At 50.3% G+C, this 20,156-nt stretch overlaps 1 protein-coding gene across 2 annotated transcripts; it reads left to right on the top strand.

Moving 5' to 3' along the window:
- The first annotated feature begins 450 nt into the window (after nt 1-450).
- On the top strand, nt 451-19,573 carry tm7sf2 (transmembrane 7 superfamily member 2). Of its 2 annotated transcripts, XM_043682718.1 has the most exons (8): nt 451-544; nt 3,487-3,684; nt 5,586-5,689; nt 7,494-7,613; nt 10,308-10,476; nt 13,665-13,745; nt 16,674-16,796; nt 18,636-19,573. In XM_043682718.1, exons 1-8 carry the CDS (start codon nt 502-504, stop codon nt 18,794-18,796), a joined length of 999 nt encoding a protein of 332 aa, XP_043538653.1. In that variant the 5' UTR covers nt 451-501; the 3' UTR covers nt 18,797-19,573. The 2 variants fall into 2 exon arrangements, with proteins under 2 accessions (XP_043538653.1, XP_043538654.1); XM_043682719.1 differs by lacking the exon at nt 7,494-7,613.
- The last annotated feature ends 583 nt before the right edge of the window (nt 19,574-20,156 follow it).

Below are 20,156 nucleotides of genomic sequence, written 5' to 3'. Positions count from 1 at the left end.
GGCCAATCCACCCTAACCTGCACATCCCTGGGCACTATGGGACAATTTAGCACGACCAATCCACCCTAACCTGCACATCCCTGGGCACTATGGGACAATTTAGCACGGCCAATCCACCCTAACCTGCACATCCCTGGACACTATGGGACAATTTAGCATGGCCAATCCACCCTAACCTGCACACCCCTGGATTGGCTGTGCTAAATTGTCCCATAGTGCCCAGGGATGTGCAGGTTAGGGTGGATTGGCCGTGGGAAATGCCAGGTTACAGGGAGAGAGCAGGATGCTTGTGCAGGGTCAGTGTGGACTCAGTGGGCCGAGTGACCTATTTCCACACTGCAGGGATTCTATGTGACGATAGTAAATCAAATTGTGGGGGTGTGTGTCACATGCACTATAGATAGGGCTAGGCCTTTTGGCCTGACCTACCTCTGCTGGTGGTTATAGACCCTCCTCTGTCTAAACCCGCTTCCTGTTCTGTCTCTGCAGGTCACAGAAGGCATGCCTCTCCGAGATGGCACCAGACTCTCCTATCGCATTAATGGTACTCTTTCCTTTCTTCAGCAGTTTACCCTTTTGCTGTATTTGGTGTGTCTGACGGTTTGTCCGTCGGGGCCTACTACACGTCTTTAGCGAGCCCGTGGAGAGCACCTTGGATAGCGAGGGTCTGCCGGAGAGTTAGGGATTCAGGAACTGATCTGTCTGCCCTGCCTGCAATGGGGGGGTGGATCCTCAGGGATCAGCACCAGATCACAGGCTCTCCCTCAGAGCGGTGCCAAGGCAGGCCGCGTACAGAGAAGCTGGTTGGAGGATAGGAGGCAGCCCCCTCGCTAGCCCCTGCAGGCACGGGGATGAGACCCTCCCTGTAATAATTAAGTAATTCTGAGAGTATTGAGTACAGCAGTTGGGATGTCATGTTGCGGCTGTACAGGACATTGGTTAGGCCACTGTTGGAATATTGTGTGCAATTCTGGTCTTCCTATCGCAAGGATGTTGTGAAACTTGAAAGGGTTCAGAAAAGATTTACAAGGATGTTGCCACCTTATAGAGGTTTATAAAATCATGAGGGGCACGGATAGGATAAATAGACAAGGTGTTTTCCCTGGGGTGGGTGTCCAGATTTAGAAGGTATGGGTTTAGGCTGAGAGGGGGAAGGTTTAAAGGAACCTGAGGGGCAACTTTTTCACACAGAGGGTGTTGCACGTATGGAATGAGCTGCCAGAGGAAGTGGTGGAGGGTGATACAATGACAACATTTAAAAGGCATCTGGATGGGGACATGAATAGGAAGGGTTTAGAGGGATATGGGCCAAGTGCTGGCAAATGGGACTAGATTAGGTTAGGATATCTGGTTGGTATGGACAGTTTGGACTGAAGGGTCTGTGTCCATGGTGTACATCTCTATGACTTAAACGTAGGGGCTATGATTTGCCGAGGGCACACTAAACATTGGTGTGGTAAATAATGAAGAGGGTGGCTGGAGGTTACATGAGGTTGTCTGTGGACCGGCCAGAGTGCTGGCAAGTGGAGACGATGGCCTGTTAATCCAGAGACCCAGGAGACGTTCTGGGGGACCCGGGTTCGAAACCTGCCAGAGCATGTGGTAGGAATTGCCTTCGGTAAAAATTAGGAATTAAGAATCTAATGGTGGCCATCAATCTATTGTCGGGAAAAACCCAATTGGTTCACTAATGTCCCTTTAGGGAAGGAAACTGCCTTCCTTAACTGGTCTGGGCCTACACGTGACTCCAGACCCAGAGCGATGGGGCTGACTCTGTACTATCCCTCTGGGCATTAAATGCTGGGCCTAGCCAGCAACACCCTCACCCCGCAACTAAAATCAAAGTAGGAAAGTGGGCGGTAATGCGCTTGGGGAGGGTGTGCAAGGCAAGAGGCTATACAATGAATGGAACGTGCTGGAAGATTTGAAGGAACACGGTGTGTTCAGCTTCCTGAAGGGAGCGGGGCAGCTAGACCCAGTGCTTAAGAAGGTGAAATGGCGACTGGGATCCTGTCACCAAGTCCCCCCTTTGATTGACATGTGCGTGTCCAGTCCAGACGGAGGAGTCTCTCTAAATGTCCTGTTTATTTTATTTTATTTTTTCTTTATTTTTTTAAGGGCAATGCTGTGTGAAATCCTCTGTTTATATTTTTTTTAGTGAAGTGGGGGGCAGGGATGGATCCCCTCTATTGTTTTTTTTTCTTTTTAAACCCCACACTACCGCCTAACTGCTTATTTCTTTTTCCCCCAGCACCCATGGTGTGTGTGTGCAGGTGTGAGACACAAAGTGCACGAATCTTTATTCAATTTCCACCACCAGGAAGATAGGAAAACACCCGGGTGGCCAGTGACAAGCACTGCCCTTCACATCAAAGGGCAGTGCTGTGTAATGTCCTGTTTATTTTTTTTTCTTTTGGAGCGTAATCTTTTTATATTTATATCTAGATAAGTATATATTTTCTTTTTTTTTCTTACCACCACACGACGGCCTAACTGCGGTAGTGTTTATATTTTCCTCAGCTCCCATGGTGTGTGTATGTGCGCAGGTGTGATCACAGTGAAAAGACAACAAGTGTACAAATCTCTATTCAATTTCCACCACCAGGGAGAAAGGAAACATCCAAGTAGCTAGTGACAAGCAATGCCCTTATCTCCTGCTTATATTTTTTTTGTTCTTTTTTTTTCTTTTTTTCTTTTTTTTCTTTTCGCCAGTGACAAGCAGTGCCAATGTCCTGTTTATATCTATCAGCCAGAGCTCCCTGATTGGGGCTGTTAACCCACACCAATCAGGGATCTCATAGTCAATGCAATCCACCTAGTTCCAGTCACTACGTAATTCTTGCCTTTTATTAGCCCAAGCACGGAGTACAAGAGCATGGCGTTGATGCTGACGCTGTCCAAAACACTGGTTTGGCCACGGCGGGAGTACTGTGTGCAGTCCAGTCACCGTGTTGCACGATTGGACGTGGTTTCCCTGGAAAGGGTACAGAGGATATTTATTAGGACGCTCTCCAGGCTTGGAGAGTCAGAGCTAGTTACAAGGCTGAGATAGGCAGGGGTTCATGTTGACAGGGGACCTAATGGAGATGAATAAGATGAATGGGACAATGAATGTTTGCCAGACTGACTGGGGGAGGGAAAGTGATGACTGGGGGTTCCCCAGGCAGTTGCGGTGGTGGTTGGGGGGAGGGTCTGTCAGTTGAGTTGTGTATATGCTGTGTCCATGACTGCCCCTCTCGCTCTTGCATTAATACTCTCTCTCCCCCTCCCCCTTGTGTTCACTCTCTCGTTAACTGTCTCTCTCGTTAACTGTCTCTCTCGTTAACTGTCTCTCTCGTTAACTGTCTCTCTCGTTAACTGGCTCTCTGGCTCTCTCTGGTTCTCTGTGGCTCGCTCCCTGCGGCTCACTCTCGCTCCCTGCGGCTCTCTCTCGCTCCCTGCTGCTCACTCTCACTCACTCCCTGCGGACCTCTCTCTCCCTCGCAGGGTTCCAGGCCTTTGCCATCACCTCCGTCCTAGTTGTGGCTGGAGTGGCCTCTGGGGTCCTGCGGCTGAGCGCCATCTACGATGGCTGCGTGGGTCTGGCAGTGGCAGCTGCCATCTTGTCATTTGTGCTGGCCCTCCTCCTGTACGCCCGCTCGCTCTGTGTGCCCGAGTCGGCGCTGGCTCCTGGCGGAAACTCAGGTAGGTGACTCGCGACACGTCAGGATTGGGAGTGTCGGCCGCTGTGCCTGCCTGCTCCCTTATGCTCACTCTACACGGATCCATCCGCTCCCAACATTGTAGCCCAGCCCAGATTGTTCCCCCAACGCCCGTCGACACTGCCTCGTCAAAGACCCCTCTCACCCCCATTATACCCTCTTCCATTGGGCAGGAGATACAAAAGCCTAGACACACATACCAACAGATTCAAGAACAGCTTCTTCCCCGCTGTTATCAGACTCCTGAATGGGCCTCTGACATATTAGAGTTGATCTTTCTCTGCACCTTCTGTGTAGCTGTAACACTATATTCTGCATTCTGCTCCATTACCCTGATGTTGTTAAGATTTGTCTGGATGGTATCCAAAACAAGATATCTTGGGACAATAATAAGTCAAGTCATTACCAGGGGCTGCCAGGTCGTGCACCCCGTCATAGTCATAGAGATGTGCAGCACGGAAACAGACCCTTCGGTCCAACCCTTCCACGCCGACCAGACATCCCAACCCAATCTAGTCCCACCTGCCAGCGCCCGGCCCGTATCCCTCCAAACCCTTCCTGTTCATATCCCCATCCAGATGCCTCTTGAGTGTTGCAGTTGTACCAGCCTCCACCACATCCTCTGGCAGCTCGTTCCGTACACGATCCGAGATTTCCATTTACAGTGCTGTCCCCACTTCCTTGATTTCCTTTTGGTGGCTCCTTTTTGCTTGTTGCTATAAAGCAGAGGCTGACCCCTTTCAGGGAGCTAAACCCAAAGCGCCCTATAATCTGTAAAAGGGTGCGGAAAGTGGTGGGACCTGCATTTCAGCAATTTCTACCTGTTACTTAAAACGAATCCCTGACACTCACTTTAAAATCAATAAGTAGAGATTTATTTATCTAACAGTGAACAGATTAACTAAACTATTAACAAACTGGATAAATCCCTTCTATCTCCTAACTATTCCCAAGTAAAGCAAGTATGCTGTTCCAATAAATACAAGTCCCCCTCATTTTAAAATAATATATCAAAGTTTAGTGTCTCGAAATTACAGCCAGGTTACGTGTCTTCCGGAATGTTCTGTGCCTTCTCCGTCGAGTCTTCTATCGGGAATATTAACTAGCTGTGCTGTTGGCACTGTTGTTATTTGGATGATGCATTTTCTAAGACATAGATGAGGCTGTGGGAGCCAGCGATTCTGTCTTGAGCGCTGTTGGCTCTGGAGGATGACCGCTTGCTCTGGCGTCTTTATCCAGCTGCCCCCTTCTTTTATACCCATGATGATGTATCAATATTTCTACAACAGGAATACTCTGTTGTCAAAACCATCAGATTTAAATTTAATAAGTTTTTACTATCTATGTTGCCTGGTGTAAATTGACTGAATTTAAAAGCCTGTTGTCTTGGTAAAGACTGCTGCTTGGCCTGCTAACTGTGTAGCCTTTCGATACAGTTTGGGTGCTCTCTGTGTCCTTGCGAATTTTCGTGCTGCTTCTCTGAGATCCATATTAAATCCCTAAGCACGGGGGGAAAAAAGCACACCATCTTCTAAAGGGACCACGCAAGGCTTTCCCCGTTATACAATTTTACGAACACTGAAATTCTAACTTCCTGCCTCCCGATCTACAAGTACTCAACCCAACTTTGCAACACTGGCCAGCCATCTTTCTAACTCTGCCGCAACTATATTCGCCGAGCCAGCGGCAGACTCCATTTGTTGGGGATGGGCCAAATGGTGGATGGGGGTTGACGGGTGCCGCTGCTGCCAAACAAAGCGGGTTTTGCGATGGGGGGGGTGGGAGGGTTGCAGGGTGGGGGGCTGCGGTTGTGCGAGGGGGAGGAAAGAAGGAAGGAGTGGGGACAGAGGAAGGTGCTGATTTCCCCGACCTTTCCCGTCTCAGGTAATCCAGTCTATGACTTCTTCATTGGCCATGAGCTGAACCCTCGGATCGGGAGCTTTGACCTGAAGTACTTTTGCGAGCTGCGGCCCGGCTTGATCGGCTGGGTGAGTGGGCGCGCAGATCTGACTCCTCCCCTGCCCCCAATGTCGCCTGCTCTTCCTCCTCCCCCACCACCCTCCAGCTGCGGCAGGGCCCTGTGCACCAGTCATTCCGTAGCACTCTTCACCTTTTGGACTGTGGGAGGAAGCCGGAGCACCCGGAGGAAACCTCACGCGGAGGGCACGGGGGAGGGGGGGGTGGGATACGGGGGAAGAGATGCAAACTCCACACAGACAGTCGCCTGAGTCTGGAATCGAACCTTGGTCCCTGGTGTTGTGAGGCAGCAGTGCTAACCACCGAGCCACTGTGCCGCCTAGAACTTCAAGACTTGGTGGCCCACAATGCTGTGCCAAACTTGACACCAAATTAAACTAATCCCTTCTGCCTGTCCATTTCCCTCCTTGTGTACTCATGTGTTTATCTAAAAGTTCCTTAAATGTCCCTATCGTATCTGCCTCCACATCACTACCCCTGGCAGAATGTTCCAGAGTCCTGTGTTTTCAAAAATAACTTGCCCTTCACATCTCCTTTGAACTCCCCCCTCTCACCTCAAATGCATGCCCCCTGGTGGTTGACATTTGGCAAAAAGGATTCTGACCATCAACCCTCTCTATGCCTCTCATAATGTTATTGCCTTCTATCAAGTCTCCCCTCGACCTCCAGAGAAAATGACCCGAGTTTGTCCAGCATCTACTTACGGCTCAGACCCTCTAGCATCCTGATAAAAGTTTTGTCTGCGTCACCTACTGAACACCCTGCAGTTGCATTGCTGTGTGTCAAGGGGAGGCTCAGTTTTCCAATAATTCCCTTCCCCTGAGCCGGGGATTAAGCAGACAGCGTGTTGTTGTGGTTACTATACGCGAGATGTAACCCAAGTCTCTCAATTAAGCTGGACTTGTGCTGCTTTGAGGCGTTACCTCCTCCCTGAGCATCTGTTCCTCACTCAGCATCTGGTGTGTTTAATGTCCTGTGACGGCAGTGATTTTACAGCAGACAGAACGGTGTCCTCTGCTCTGTTTTTGGTTAAGTGTGGCGGATTTTAAATAGCCCAGGGGTCCTGCGTTGCATCTCCTACTGTTCACATATTTCATGAATCCCTTCAGTCTTCGCAACTGTATTATTTACGCTGGTGGTTTCACAATGCCAAGAGGCTCCTGCGGGACAAGTGAGGGTTGGGACTAGTATCAATTTCATGTCTTTTTGTTATCCTATGTATCAGCCAGTCAGAATGTGACAGCTCTCACCTGAAAGAGTCATAGAGATGTACAGCATGGAAAGAGGCACTTGGCCCATATCCCTCCAAACCCTTCCTATTCATGTCCCCATCCAGATGCCTTTTAAATGTTATCATTGTACCAGCCTCCACCACTCCCTCTGGCAGCTCATTCCATACATGCACCACCCTCTGGGTGAAAAATTTGCCCCTTGGGTCCCTTTTATATCTTTCCCCTCTCACCCTAAACCTATGCCCTCCATTTCTGGATTCCCCCACCCCAGGGAAAAGACCATGTCTATTTATCCTATCCATGCCCCTCATTATTTTATAAACTTCTATGCAGTCACCCCTCAGCCTCCAACACTCCAGAGAAAACGGCCCCGGGCCTATCCAGCCTCTCCCTACAGCTCAAACCCTCCAACCCCAGCAACATTCTCGTAAATCTTTTCGGAGCCCTTTCAAGTTTCCTTCGGTTTGGGGAAGGGGGACTGCGGTCCCTTGAGGGGGGGGGGGGGGAGAGAGGAGAAATGCAGGAGGATCTTGTTCAGGCCCCCTCCATGTGATCGGTGCTGACCTCCTGCCCTCCTTTCCAGCTGCTCATCAACCTGGCAATGCTGGTGAAGGAATCAGAGCTGCGAGGGAGCCCATCCCTGGCCATGATTCTCGTCAACGCCTTCCAGCTCCTGTACGTCGTCGACGCCCTCTGGCACGAGGTGAGCAGGGTCTGCGTTCGTCTGATGGGTGGGAGGGGTTAGAAAGGAACGGTGACCAAATTATTTAGGGCGGGGGGGGGAGGTTGGTGGGCTGGAGCTGGGGAGCTTCCTGCCAGACAAGGTGGTAGAGCCAGGATCCACCCCCCCCAATCTCTCATCACATTTGGAGGATGCAATGGGATGTACTTGGAGTCAGAGATGTACAGCATGGAAGCAGACCCTTCGGTCCATGCCAACCAGATATCCCAACCCAATCTAATCCTATCTGCCAGCACCCAACCCATATCCCTCCAAACCCTTCCTATTCATATACCCATCCAGATGCCTTTTAAATATTGCAATTGTACCAGCTTAGGGCCACGGGCCAAGAGCTGGGAGGGAAGTTGAGACTGAGTTCGTTGTTTTCTTTGGGATAGTGCATGCAAGATGGGCAGACTGGCCCTGTTCCGTAAAACCTTTGTCTTGGATTGCTGTTAGAGTTTCGGTGTCTCCTCCTGGAGCCTGGAAGGTCTGCTCTGGTCCGCTCTGCCTTGCGACTGGTTCCTTTTTCTTGTCGACTGCTCGTTAGCTCTGTTTCGCCTGTCCTCCATCTTGACTCGCTCAGTAACAGAGCTGAAAATGTGTTGCTGGAAAAGCGCAGCAGGTCAGGCAGCATCCAGGGAGCAGGAGAATCGACGTTTCGGGCATAAGCCCTTCAGGACTCAGTCCTGAAGAAGGGCTTATGCCCGAAACGTCGATTCTCCTGCTCCCTGGATGCTGCCTGACCTGCTGCGCTTTTCCAGCAACACATTTTCAGCTCTGATCTCCAGCATCTGCAGACCTCACTTTCTCCTTCGCTCAGTAACAGAGCCCAGGGTGGAAAGTTTGACCCCGTAACTCCCCATTCTTTAACCAGGTAGGACCCCGATCAGAAGTGGGGGGGGGTTACCTTCGTTACGAGAACATATAAAATCATACAATACCAGGTTATAGTCCAACATTAATTGGAAGCACTAGCTTTCGGAGCGACGCTCCTTCATCAGATGGTTGTGGGGTTTACTGTTGAACAACCTGATGAGGGAGCGTCGCTCCGAAAGCTAGTGCTTCCAATTAAATCTGTTGGATTATAACCTGGTGTTGTGTGATTTTTGTTTTAAACTTTATATACACCCCAGTCCAACACCGGCATCTCCATATTATAAAACCATGAGGGGTCCAATTAAATCTGTTGGATTATAACCTGGTGTTGTGTGATTTTTTTTAACTTTATATACAGTCCAACACCGGCATCTCCATATTATAAAACCATGAGGGGCATGGCGAGGGTGAATAGTCAGTGCTTTTTTCCCTGGGGGTGGGGGAGTCCGGAACTAGAGGGTTTAGGATGAAAGGGACCCAAGGGGCAACTTTTTCACACAGAGGGTGTGGAATGAGCTGCCAGAGGAAGTGGTGGAGGCTGGTACAATGACAGCATTTAAAAGGCATCTCGATAGAGACATGAATAGGAAGGGTTTGGAGGGATACGGGCCGGGTGCTGGCAAATGGGACTAGATTAGGATAGGATATGTGGTTGGCATGGAACAGGTTGGAACTGAAGGGTCTGTTCCTTGTGCTGTACACCTCTATGACTCTGTAACTCGCCTTTAACTTTAGTTAAGTGCCCCCAGGGAGCATTATCGAGATCAAAGTTTGACATCAAGCCAGCGAAGGGGACATTGGGGCCAGCGACATTCGAGAAGGGAGATTTTAAGCAAATGGAGGTTGTCGTCGTGGAAACCCAGGACACTACCCTTTCAGACCTGGGGAGTCGATTGAGGATTCTGAGGCTTAGATAAATGGATCCCTGTTGGTGGAGGACTGTAAGAGAGCGGGAAATGAGATGGATTGAGGGAGACTATGCGCGTAGGCTGTGATCTCATTGAGCAGAAGGGACTGAATGGTTCCTAAAATGATATTGTCCAGAGACCGAAATGGAACCCTTGCTGAAAATCCTTGGGAGGAAAAGGCTTGGGGGAGTCGACGGCCTAGCGGTAGTATTACTGGACTGTTAACCCAGAGAGCCAGGTAACGTTCTGGGGACCCAGGTTCGAATCCCACCACAGCAGGTGGTGGGAATGTGAATTCAATAAAAATCTGGAATTAGGAGTTTAATGATGGCTGTGGATCCATTGCTGATTGTCAGAAAAAAGACCCCATCTGGTTTCCTTTATGGAAGGAAACTGCCATTCCTACCTGGTCCGGGCCTACACGTGACTCCAGACCCTATAGCGATGCAGTTGACTCTTAACTACACCTCTGGGCAATTAGGGACGGGGCAACAGATACTGGGCCCGGCCAGCGACAGCCGTGAATGAATAAATACAAAAAAGAAATCACGCAAAGTGAGTTTTCAGGCAAGTTGGAACTCCCCAAGGTTAAGCTGAGGCCAAAGTAATGCTGCAGGGTTGAGGTTTGTGACTGATATGGCCTTTGAGGGGCTGGGCCTACCTTAGACCATAGACACAGGAATGGAAATTAGGCCATTCAGCCCATCGGGCCTGCTCTGCCGTTCAGTCATGGCTGGTAAGTTTCTCAACCCCATTCTCCCCGTAACCCTTGATGCTCAAGAACCTATCTATCTCGGTCTTGCATATACTCAACGGCCTGGCCCGCGCAGTCTTCTGTGGGGATGAATGAACCTACTGTTTCTCTTGGTTTCCCAATGGTTGTCTGCAGGAGGCGGTCCTGACCACCATGGACATTGTGAACGATGGCTTCGGTTTCATGCTGGCATTTGGAGACTTGGCGTGGGTCCCGTTTACGTACAGTCTGCAGGCACACTTCCTGGTCGGTCACCCCCAGGAGCTGGCGCTGGCCACCGCGGCGGGCATCATCCTCCTGAACGGTAAGTGCAGGTTACGATCTCCCACCTCCTGCTCTCTTCTTCCACCCCCCCCCCGCCCCCCCAACTTCCCCCCGCCCCGTTTAACATCCTTCTCTTCACCGCTGCAGGCAGTGATCGACACACTGGCTGGTTCTGCTTCACCGAGTCCAATAGTCCTGTAAACCCATTGGGAGGCGGCAACGGCCTAGTGCTATTATCACCGGAGTCTTCATCCAGAGAGGTGAAAGTGAGGGACTGCGGATGCTGGAGGTCAGAGCCGAGGGTGTGGTGCTGGAAAAGCACAGCCGGTCAGACAGCATCCGAGGAGCAGGAGAGTCGACGTTTCGGGCGAAAAAGCCCGAACTGGGAGAACCGGCCACTTCCCTGCCATTGTTTTCCAGTAGATATTTCCAGACACATTAGAACCTCTGCCTTTATGACCCCTCTTTGAGTTTGGGGAGAGCGGGGGGGGGGGGGAATAAAAACAAAGCAAGGACGACATTCCTCTTGGAGGACTTTTGCCCGAAACGTCGATCCTCCCGCTCCTCGGATGCTGCCTGACCTGCTGTGCTTTTCCAGCACCACACACTCAACTCTTAATGGGGAAACCCCGGTAATCTGACGGGGACCTGGGTTTGAATCCCACCACAGCAGAAGCGTGGAATTTAAATTTGATTAACGAAAATCTGGAACTAAGAGTTGAATGACTACCATGAATCAATTGTTGAAAAAACCCATCTGGTTCATTCATGTCCTGTAGGGGAGGTGTTAATGGACCTGGCCAGACGACTCAAGGAGGCGGTCCAGACCCTTGCTTTTATTTGGCAGATGTAAAGTGGATATTCTAGGAGTTATTCAGCTGATCTGACCACTCTGCTTTAAGCAGAACAGAATTTGTTTAAACATTAAGGGATGAAATGCGAACGAAAGAAAACCATTTAGATTAGATTAGATTCCCTACAGTGTGGAAACAGGCCCTTCGGCCCGACCAGTCCACACCGACCCTCCGAAGAGTAACCCACCCAGACCTATTTCCCTCTGACCAATTGACCTAACACTATGGGACAATTTAGAACGGCCAATCCACCCTAACCTGCACATCCCTGGGCACTATGGGACAATTTAGCACGGCCAATCCACCCTAACCTGCACATCACTGGGCACTATGGGACAATTTAGCACGGCCAATCCACCCTAACCTGCACATCACTGGGCACTATGGGACAATTTAGCACGGCCAATCCACCCTAACCTGCATATCCCTAAGCACTATGGGACAATTTAGCATGGCCACTCCACCCAAATCTGCACATCCCTGGGCACTAGGGGACAATTTAGCACGGCCAATCCACCCTAACCTGCACATCTTTGGACTGTGGGAGGAAACCCCACGCAGATACAGGGAGAATGTGCAAACTCCACACAGACAGTCGCCCAAGGCTGGAATCGAGCCTGGGACCCTGGTGCTGTGAGGCAGCAGTGCTTAACCCATTGTGCCGCCCATAACTTGGAATGACCTAATTTATTTAGTAACCCAACTGACACCAATATCGCAACTTAACTAAGCTGTTTCAAACCCTGCAACATCCCACAAACATGCCCCTTAGCAGAAGGTAAATTCAAGCATAGGTTCTCTCAGGCAGGAGAGGATTCAGAGAGAGAGCCCAGCTAATTCCCCTGTTGAAACGCGGAACCTCTTTTCACTGTAGCTGCTTCTCCAGGTCCTCAGCTAAAACTAAACCCAATTAGGAGAAAACAAATGGAACTGGGAGAACTGGCCACTTCCCTGCCATTGTTTTCAGGTAGTTATTTCCAGACACATTGGAACCTCTGCCTTTATGACCCCTCTTTGAGTGGGGGGCATAAATAAACCAAGGACAACATTCCAGATGAAGGGCTTATTGCTCGGAACGTCGATTCTCCTGCTCCTCGGATGCTGCCTGACCTGCTGTGCTTTTCCAGCGCCTCACTCTCGACTCTGACCTGCAGCCCTCCCTTTCTCCACGGCCAACATAAACCTGGTTAAAGGAGCAGCATTGTCGTAAAGGAAACCCCCTTACCTGCTCTGGGCCTTCGTGTGCCTCCAAGGCCACAGCGATGGGGTTGACTCTTAATTGCCCTCTTGGCAATTAGGGATGGGGCCATGCTGGCCTAGCTAGTGACATTCTCATCCTGTGAATACTCTTGATGCCAGAAAAATGTTGCGGTGAGAGGGGAGGGTGCTGAACTGTGGACCCTCGTAATTTCCTTTTCTATCACTCTTCCCCCCCCCCCCCCCCTCCCGTTAACTGTTCGTCATTTGGTAGCACAGAACTTGATAAATATTTGTATATGTGAGGCCGTGTACAACAGTGTCTGAGTTGGGGATGTAAAATCAATATTGGTTTCTCCCGCAAATTGGTATTCTTGTGAACTGTCCTGACAACTTTGGTTTTAAATATCCTGCTTCAGCAACATACAAGTTTTCTGTTACTAATTATTTGTACACCTGAGGAGGAGGTACATGAGAGCATGAATTGGGGTTATAAGATAAATGTTGGTTTCCCCCCTTAAACTGGTATTCTTGCAAATGTCTTTTTCAGCATAGCCTACAAGAAATCAGAAATTGACGCTGAGCCAGCGAAAAAGGATTGACTGAGAGCAGGGGGTGAGAGGGAACTCTTGAGAGTCTTAACAAGAGAAATAGACTGGACCGGGGGAGGAGGTAGGGTTTAGGAAGAGAAATGCACTGTTTTCGGAGTCTCTGCTTGAATAAGTTTCCAGCAATGATTATGGGTGGCACAGTGGCTAGCACTGCTGCCTCACAGTGCCAGAGACCCGGGTTCAATTCCCGCCTCGGGCGACTGACTGTGTGGAGTTTGTACATTCTCCCCATGTCTGCGTGAGTTTCCTCCGGGTGCTCCGGTTTCCTCCCACAGTCCAAAAACGTGCAGGTCAGGGTGGATTGGCCATGCTAAATTGCCCGTAGTGTTAGGTGAAGGGGTAAATGTAGGGGAATGGGTCTGGGTGGGTTACGTTTCGGCGGGTCGGTGTGGACCTGTTGGGCCGAAGGGCCTGTTTCCACACTGTAAGTAATCTAATCTGGAGAGCCCGAATGATCTACTGGAGACTTGCCCAGTGGTAACCTGTACTTTTGGAGCAATTATTCCACTGTTCTGCTCTCCCTGCGGACTATAATAATGCTGCTTGTTCTTTCAATTATGTTTCAGCTCTTGGATATTTCATATTTCGTAGCGCGAACTCTCAGAAAAACACTTTCCGCAGGAACCCTAATGATCCGAAAGTGGCGGGTATGTAATGTGCTGTTCTCCTATGTACCCGTAAGGGGGCCCCAAGTGAAGAAGGCGTTCACTGGTCAGTGCATTGAGTATAGGGAGTTGGGAGGTCATGTTGGAGCTGTGCAGGACATTGGTTAGACCACTTTTGGATTACTGCATTCAGTTCTGGTCTCCTGCTATAGGGAAAGATGTTGTGATAGTTGAAAGGGTTCAGAAAAGGATTTATAAGGATGTTGCCACGCATGAAGGGTTTGAGCTACAGGGAGACGTTGAACAGGCTGGGGCTGTTTTCCCTGGAGCATCGGAGGCTGAGGCGTGACCTTTATAGAGGTTTGTAAAACCATGAGGGGCATGGATAGGCTGAAGAGACATGGTCTTTTCCCCAGGGTGGTGAAGTTCAGAACTAGAGGACAAAAGTTTAGGGTGAGAGGGGAAAGATATAAAAGGGACCTGAGAGGCAACGTTTTCACACAGAGGGTGGTATGTGAATGGAATGAGCTGCCAGAGGAAGGTGGTGGAGGCTGGTACAATGACAACATTTAGAAGGCATCTGGATGGGCATATGAATAGATATGGGCCAAGTGCTGGCAAATGGGACTAGATTGGTTTAGGATATCTGGTCGGTATGGACGGGTTGGACCGAAGGGTCTGTTTCAATACTGCATGACTCTTAAGTAATCTGAACCAACCCAGTATGACTTTGATCTCCTGATCTTTCACTGGGGGGATAGACTGGGTTAGAATGCTCAATGGCCATATTTCTGGAATTTGTTGGTTGACTGTGAAAACCTGTACCTACCAGCGCTCCCTCGCATAATGTTGGGATACAGTCCCTGATAGGGCAGAGGGTTCATGGACTGTCTGTGGAGTCATAGATCCTGAAAGAACATATTGCATTCTAGAAGGAACGATGGTTCACAGGGACTATTTATATTCAATAGTGTGGGGTCATACAGCACGGAAACAGACCCTTTGGTCTAACTCGTCCACGCCGACCAGATATCCTAAACTAATCAGGTCCCATTTGCCAGCATTTGGCCCATATCCCTCTAAACCCTTCCTATTCACGTGCCCATGCAGATGCCTTTTAAATGCTGTAATTGTACCAGCCTCCACCACTTCCTTTGGCAGATCATCTCACATACTCACCACCCTCTGAGTGCAACTTAGATGAATGTAACTCTTGAGAGAGAATTCTCCAGTTACAGGAAGGATATTAAGCTGGAAAGGGTTCTGAAGAGATTTACCAGGATGTTGCCGGGAATGAAGGGTTTGAGTCATGAGGAGAGGCTGGACGTAGGAGGCTGAAGGAGAACTTATAGAGGTGTATAAAATCATGAGGGGCATAGCTAAAGTGAATGGTTCCTAGGGTGGGGAATTTCAAGATGAGGGGACACAGGTGAAAGGAGACAGATCTAAAATGGACATGGGGGGACAAATGTTCACGTATGGAATGATCTTACATAGGAAGTGGTGGATTGTGGGTACAGTTACAATGTTTTAAAAGACATTTGGACAAGGACATGAATAAGGATTCCTGAAGAAGGGCTTACGCCCGAAACGTCGACTCTCCTGCTCCTCGGATGCTGCCTGGCCTGCTGCGCTTTTGCAGCACCTGGTCTCCAGCATCTGCAGTCCTCCCTTCCTCCTAAGGACATGAATAGGAAAGTGTGCGAAACAGAGCTCACAGCATAATAAATTTCAGTCCGAGTCAAATCCTGAAGCAGCGAATTTTATTGAAACGTTCTTGCAAGAAGGGGTAGCAATTAGCCACCCCGATCCACAAATTACTCCACAATTTATACGGTTTAATTCTCGGTACTTCCCCGTTTACCTTATTGGTCTTTGAGCCTACCAACATTCCTTATTGTGGTCTGCCCCTGCCTAGCTGTGCGCTCTGTCCTTGTTGACTTCTCCCCCTACTCCAAGCTGGGCGAATCCCCCACTATAAGTAACTTGGCTCACCTCAGTGCTGACATGAGGGAAACTTGCTGAGCTTGGAATATCTTGATGTTCTTTTTCAACTTATCTATTTGTCTGTAACATCTTCCATTGTTTGCAGGCACGCTCCATTCTTGTATGCACGTTTTAGCTAACTCAGAAGAAACTATGTATCCCTTTACATCGTCTTCAATCTTGTTTGCACGTTTTAGCTAACTCAGCTCTTTGCTGAAGCCATTATACACTGGTGTATAATGCTTCTGCAAGCATAAGCAATTATGCTTGCAGAAGTAACACTACCTATATCCCACAAAAGGGTTTGGAGGGACATGGACCAGGAGCAGGCAGGTGGAGCTAGTTTAGTTTGGGATTATGGGTCAGCATGGACTGGTTGGGCCGAAGGGTCTGTTTCTGTGCTGTATGGTTTCAGAGACCTGAACTTGTGTAGCTCCCCCTTGGGTGGTTGTAGGAGGCTCGAGGGATAAGGAGACGCCAAAGGGCTCATTCAAGATGGCGGCAGTCTGAAAAGTCTGCTATGTTGGGCTCTGTGCCAGATCCCAGGCAAAGTGGGCTTCTACCCACCCCCCCCCACACCCTCCTACCCCATGAGCTACCCCAAAGGAAAATGGTCAGTGCAAAGGAGACGCCAGAAAACTTGAGGGGTTTATCAAGAAGGGTGAGAACTTCATAAATAAAAAAGCGAGGTGTTGCTTTTAGTGAAGAGGGGCGAGGGTTTGGGGCCGGGGCGTTGGGTTGTTTCTGTCGCTCGGTGAGCTTAAATTCACGTTTGTATCTTCCTTCCCCCGTCCTAACCCCTTTCAGCACTGGAGACGATCCCCAGGGTTTATCAAGAAGGGTGAGAACTTCACAAATAAAAAAGCGAGGTGTTGCTTTTAGTGAAGAGGAGCGAGGGTTTGGGGCCTAGTTGGGTTGTTTCTGTCGCTCGGTGAGCTTAAATTCACGTTTGTATCTTCCTTCCCCCGTCCTAACCCCTTTCAGCACTGGAGACGATCCCCACGGCAACCGGGAGACAGCTTCTGGTATCGGGCTGGTGGGGCCTAGTGCGTCATCCGAACTACCTTGGAGATCTGATCATGGCTCTGGCCTGGTCCCTGCCCTGTGGTGAGTCCTGGGTGGGGGCACGTCGAGGGGGTGGGTCCGTTCAATCGTGCCGGTCAAAGGCAGGAATTGGCCAGCCCCACGGCAGGGGGATGTTAACGCGCGAGCGGATGTCGAGGGAACGTATGGGCGCGCTCGGCCTGTTGAATTGATGGCGCTCCCCCCCCCCCCACCTCCGCCTCCCCCTTTCCTGTCAATCTTTGGGACTGCTGCTGGTTCGGAAGAAACCGTGGAATATGAGGGGGTGGGATGGCGAGGGGCTTTGTAACATTAGATCAGAGGTCCTCCGTGGACCGCACCCCCCGCGGAGATGCTAACCTGGCCACCCGTTCCGTCATTTTCTTTTTCCCCGACTGGAGGTGTACGTGGAGAGGCAGTTAAAATCACAGAGACCCCACAGTGCAGATAGAGACCCTTCGGTCCATTGAGTTTTCACCGACCCTCTGAAGAGCAGCCCATCCCCATCCCTGTGACTGCATTTCCCCACGGCCAATCCACCCTAACCTGCACATCCCTGGGCACTATGGGACAATTTAGCACGGCTAATCCACCCTAACCTGCACAACCCCGGGCAAGATGGGACAATATAGCATGGCCAATCCACCCGAACCTGCACATCCCTGGGCACTATGGGACAATTTAGCACGGCCAATCCACCCTAACCTGCACATCCCTGGGCACTATGGGACAATGTAGCACGGCCAATCCACCCTAACCTGTACATCCCTAGACACTGTGGGACAATTTAGCATGGCCAATCCACCCCAACCTGCACATCCCTGGGCACTATGGGACAATGTAGCACGGCTAATCCACTCTAACCTGCACATCCCTGGGCACTATGGGACAATTTAGCACGGCCAATCCACCCTAACCTGCACATCCCTGGACTGAGAAGAAACCGAAGCACCCAGAGGAAACCCGTGGGCAGAACATGCAAAGTTGACACAGACCAGTTGTCCGTGGGTGGAATCGAACCTTGGTCTCTGGCGCTGTGGGGCAGCAGTGTTGAAGGGCAGATGCATTAGGAAACTCTACAATCCGGGTCCTGGGGTGAAACAGGAGGGGGTAATGCCTCGACTCCTGATTGCCCTGTCAGTGTAAAGTTCCTTTTGTTTTTACCCCCTTCCCTCTCTGCTGAGCTTTTTGTAAAGCTGGGGTGGTAATGAGTCCGATTGTTAGATCAGGAAGGATCGATTCCCTGGCCTGGGGGTTCTGATTAAACTCGGCTAGAATGCTGATTTTCTGTGATGTCATGATCCTAAGCCTTGCTGGGCTGGAGAGGGTGAGGCATAGAATTTGATTTGACTTATTGTCGTCACGTGCAGCTACGCACAGTGAAAAGTTTTGTTTCGCGAGCAGTCCAGCCAGATCACAGCGAACGCAGATCATAGGGTGCTCAGACAGTGTGAGGTGGACAGGTTTCGCTGCATGGGAGGTGCACCAAGACAGATCGACATCATTTGAAACTAGAGAGGTCCATTCGCCAGATAATACCAGCCGGGAAGAAGCTGTTCCTGAACCTGTTGGTGCTGGTGTTTAAGCTTCTGTATCTCCTGCCTGATGGAAGAGGCTGTGGGAGAGCATTGCCGGGGTAGGAGGGGACTTTGATGGTAATGGCAGCCTTTTCACGGCAACGGGAAGTGTGAACGGAGTCCGTGGATGGGAGGTTGGCTTCGGTGCTGTGCTGTGCCCGCCCGCCACCTTTAATGGTGCCGGGCAGAGATGATCTTGCGGCAAGTTGTTGAGATGCTTGCATATGGTTCAAGAGTTCCTGCGATTCCCTGAGATGTGACGTCCCTGTGTTTCTTCTCCACCCCTCACCCCTCCCCCCACACACAGGCTTGGCACACGTTCTCCCGTATTTCTACGTTATCTATTTCACCGTCTTGTTGATCCACCGCGAGGCCAGGGATGAGCACCAGTGTCGGCGGAAGTACGGCTCTGCCTGGAACGAATACTGCAAACGGGTTCCCTACCGCATCTTCCCGTACGTGTACTGACTGCGCGTCGCGTTCTTCGGTCTGCCGCTTTCTCTGAACACCTGCCTGTGAATCCACAGACTTTATTCTGCCCCTCTTCACTTTCCCACCATCCCTCGGCCCCTCGCACCGGCGACGAGACCGTCCCACCAGCGCCGAGTGGTCGTTCTTGACGCTCGGACCCAAGTGGGGTGCCAGCTGGACAGCCTCGACCCTCTGGCACCTCGTGACAAAGTCCAACTCTGCTCCCGTGTGGTGCCCACCACCAGCATTTTCCCAAGGGACCGCCGGGAGGCTGATGGGGAGCTGTGGGAAGATTTTCCCCGACTGATCGTCGGAGCGGTTCCGCAGCTTTTGAGTGAGGCCGTCTGAACCGGCCCACCGTTTGAACTTGTTTGTGCTTTCGGTCACTCAGTTTGAGTTATGGCTCCGATCTCGACGGTGACAAATCGCCAAGTCTTCGGCGATCTCGGACGATGTAGAAATTTGACTGTGGCCTTCGCTGTCTAGTTGGGGAACCTGGAGGTAAACTTCAGACAGTAGGGCTGTTCATTTCTTCAAAGGGTAAAGCATTGAATCAGAAACAAATACCAAACATGATCCTTGGAAAAGTGAAATCATGTCAACAAAGGGTTCACTTGATCTGAATTTGCCTTCCGGTCTCAACCGTAAGAATCGCAGTTGCTGGGGTGGCGGTGGGGGGTCTCTGCTAATTCTGGTGGCCCTGCTATAGGAATGATATTATTAAGCTGGTGAGGGCTCAGAAGAGATTTACCGGGATGTTGCTGGGTATGGCAGGTTTGAGTTATGAAGAAACTTTTTTTCACTGGAGCGTAGTAGGTTGAGAGGTGACCAACGTAGAGGTTTATAAATTGGGCATAGATAGAGTTAGGAGAAAGTGAGGACTGCAGATGCTGGAGATCCGAGCTGAAAATGTGTTGCTGGAAAAGCGCAGCAGGTCAGGCAGCATCCAAGGAGCAGGAGAATCGATGTTTCGGGCATGAGCCCTTCCTGAAGGGGGGCTGATGCCCGAAACGTCGATTCTCCTGCTCCTTGGATGCTATAGATAGAGTTAACAGTAGGTGTCTTTTCTCTACGTTGGGGGATTTCGACAAGTTTTTAAGATGGGAGGAGAGAGATTTTTAAAAAATACACAATGGGGGCATTTTTTTTTTATACAGGGTGGTTCGTGTATGGGATCAACTTCCTGAGGAAGTGGTGGATGTGGGCACAGTTACAACATTTAAAAGACATTTGGATAAGGACATGAATAGGAAAGGGTTTGGAGGGATATGGGCCAGGAGCAGGCAGCTGGGACTAGTTTAGTTTGGGATTATGGTGGGCACGGACTGGTTGGGCCAAAGGGTCTGTTTCTGAGCTG

This window comes from Chiloscyllium plagiosum, chromosome 45 (assembly GCF_004010195.1).
Source record: "Chiloscyllium plagiosum isolate BGI_BamShark_2017 chromosome 45, ASM401019v2, whole genome shotgun sequence".
Taxonomy (NCBI): Eukaryota; Metazoa; Chordata; class Chondrichthyes; order Orectolobiformes; family Hemiscylliidae; genus Chiloscyllium; species Chiloscyllium plagiosum.
The sequence above is the reverse complement of the archived record's forward strand: the minus strand, read 5'-3'. Positions and strand labels throughout refer to the sequence as shown.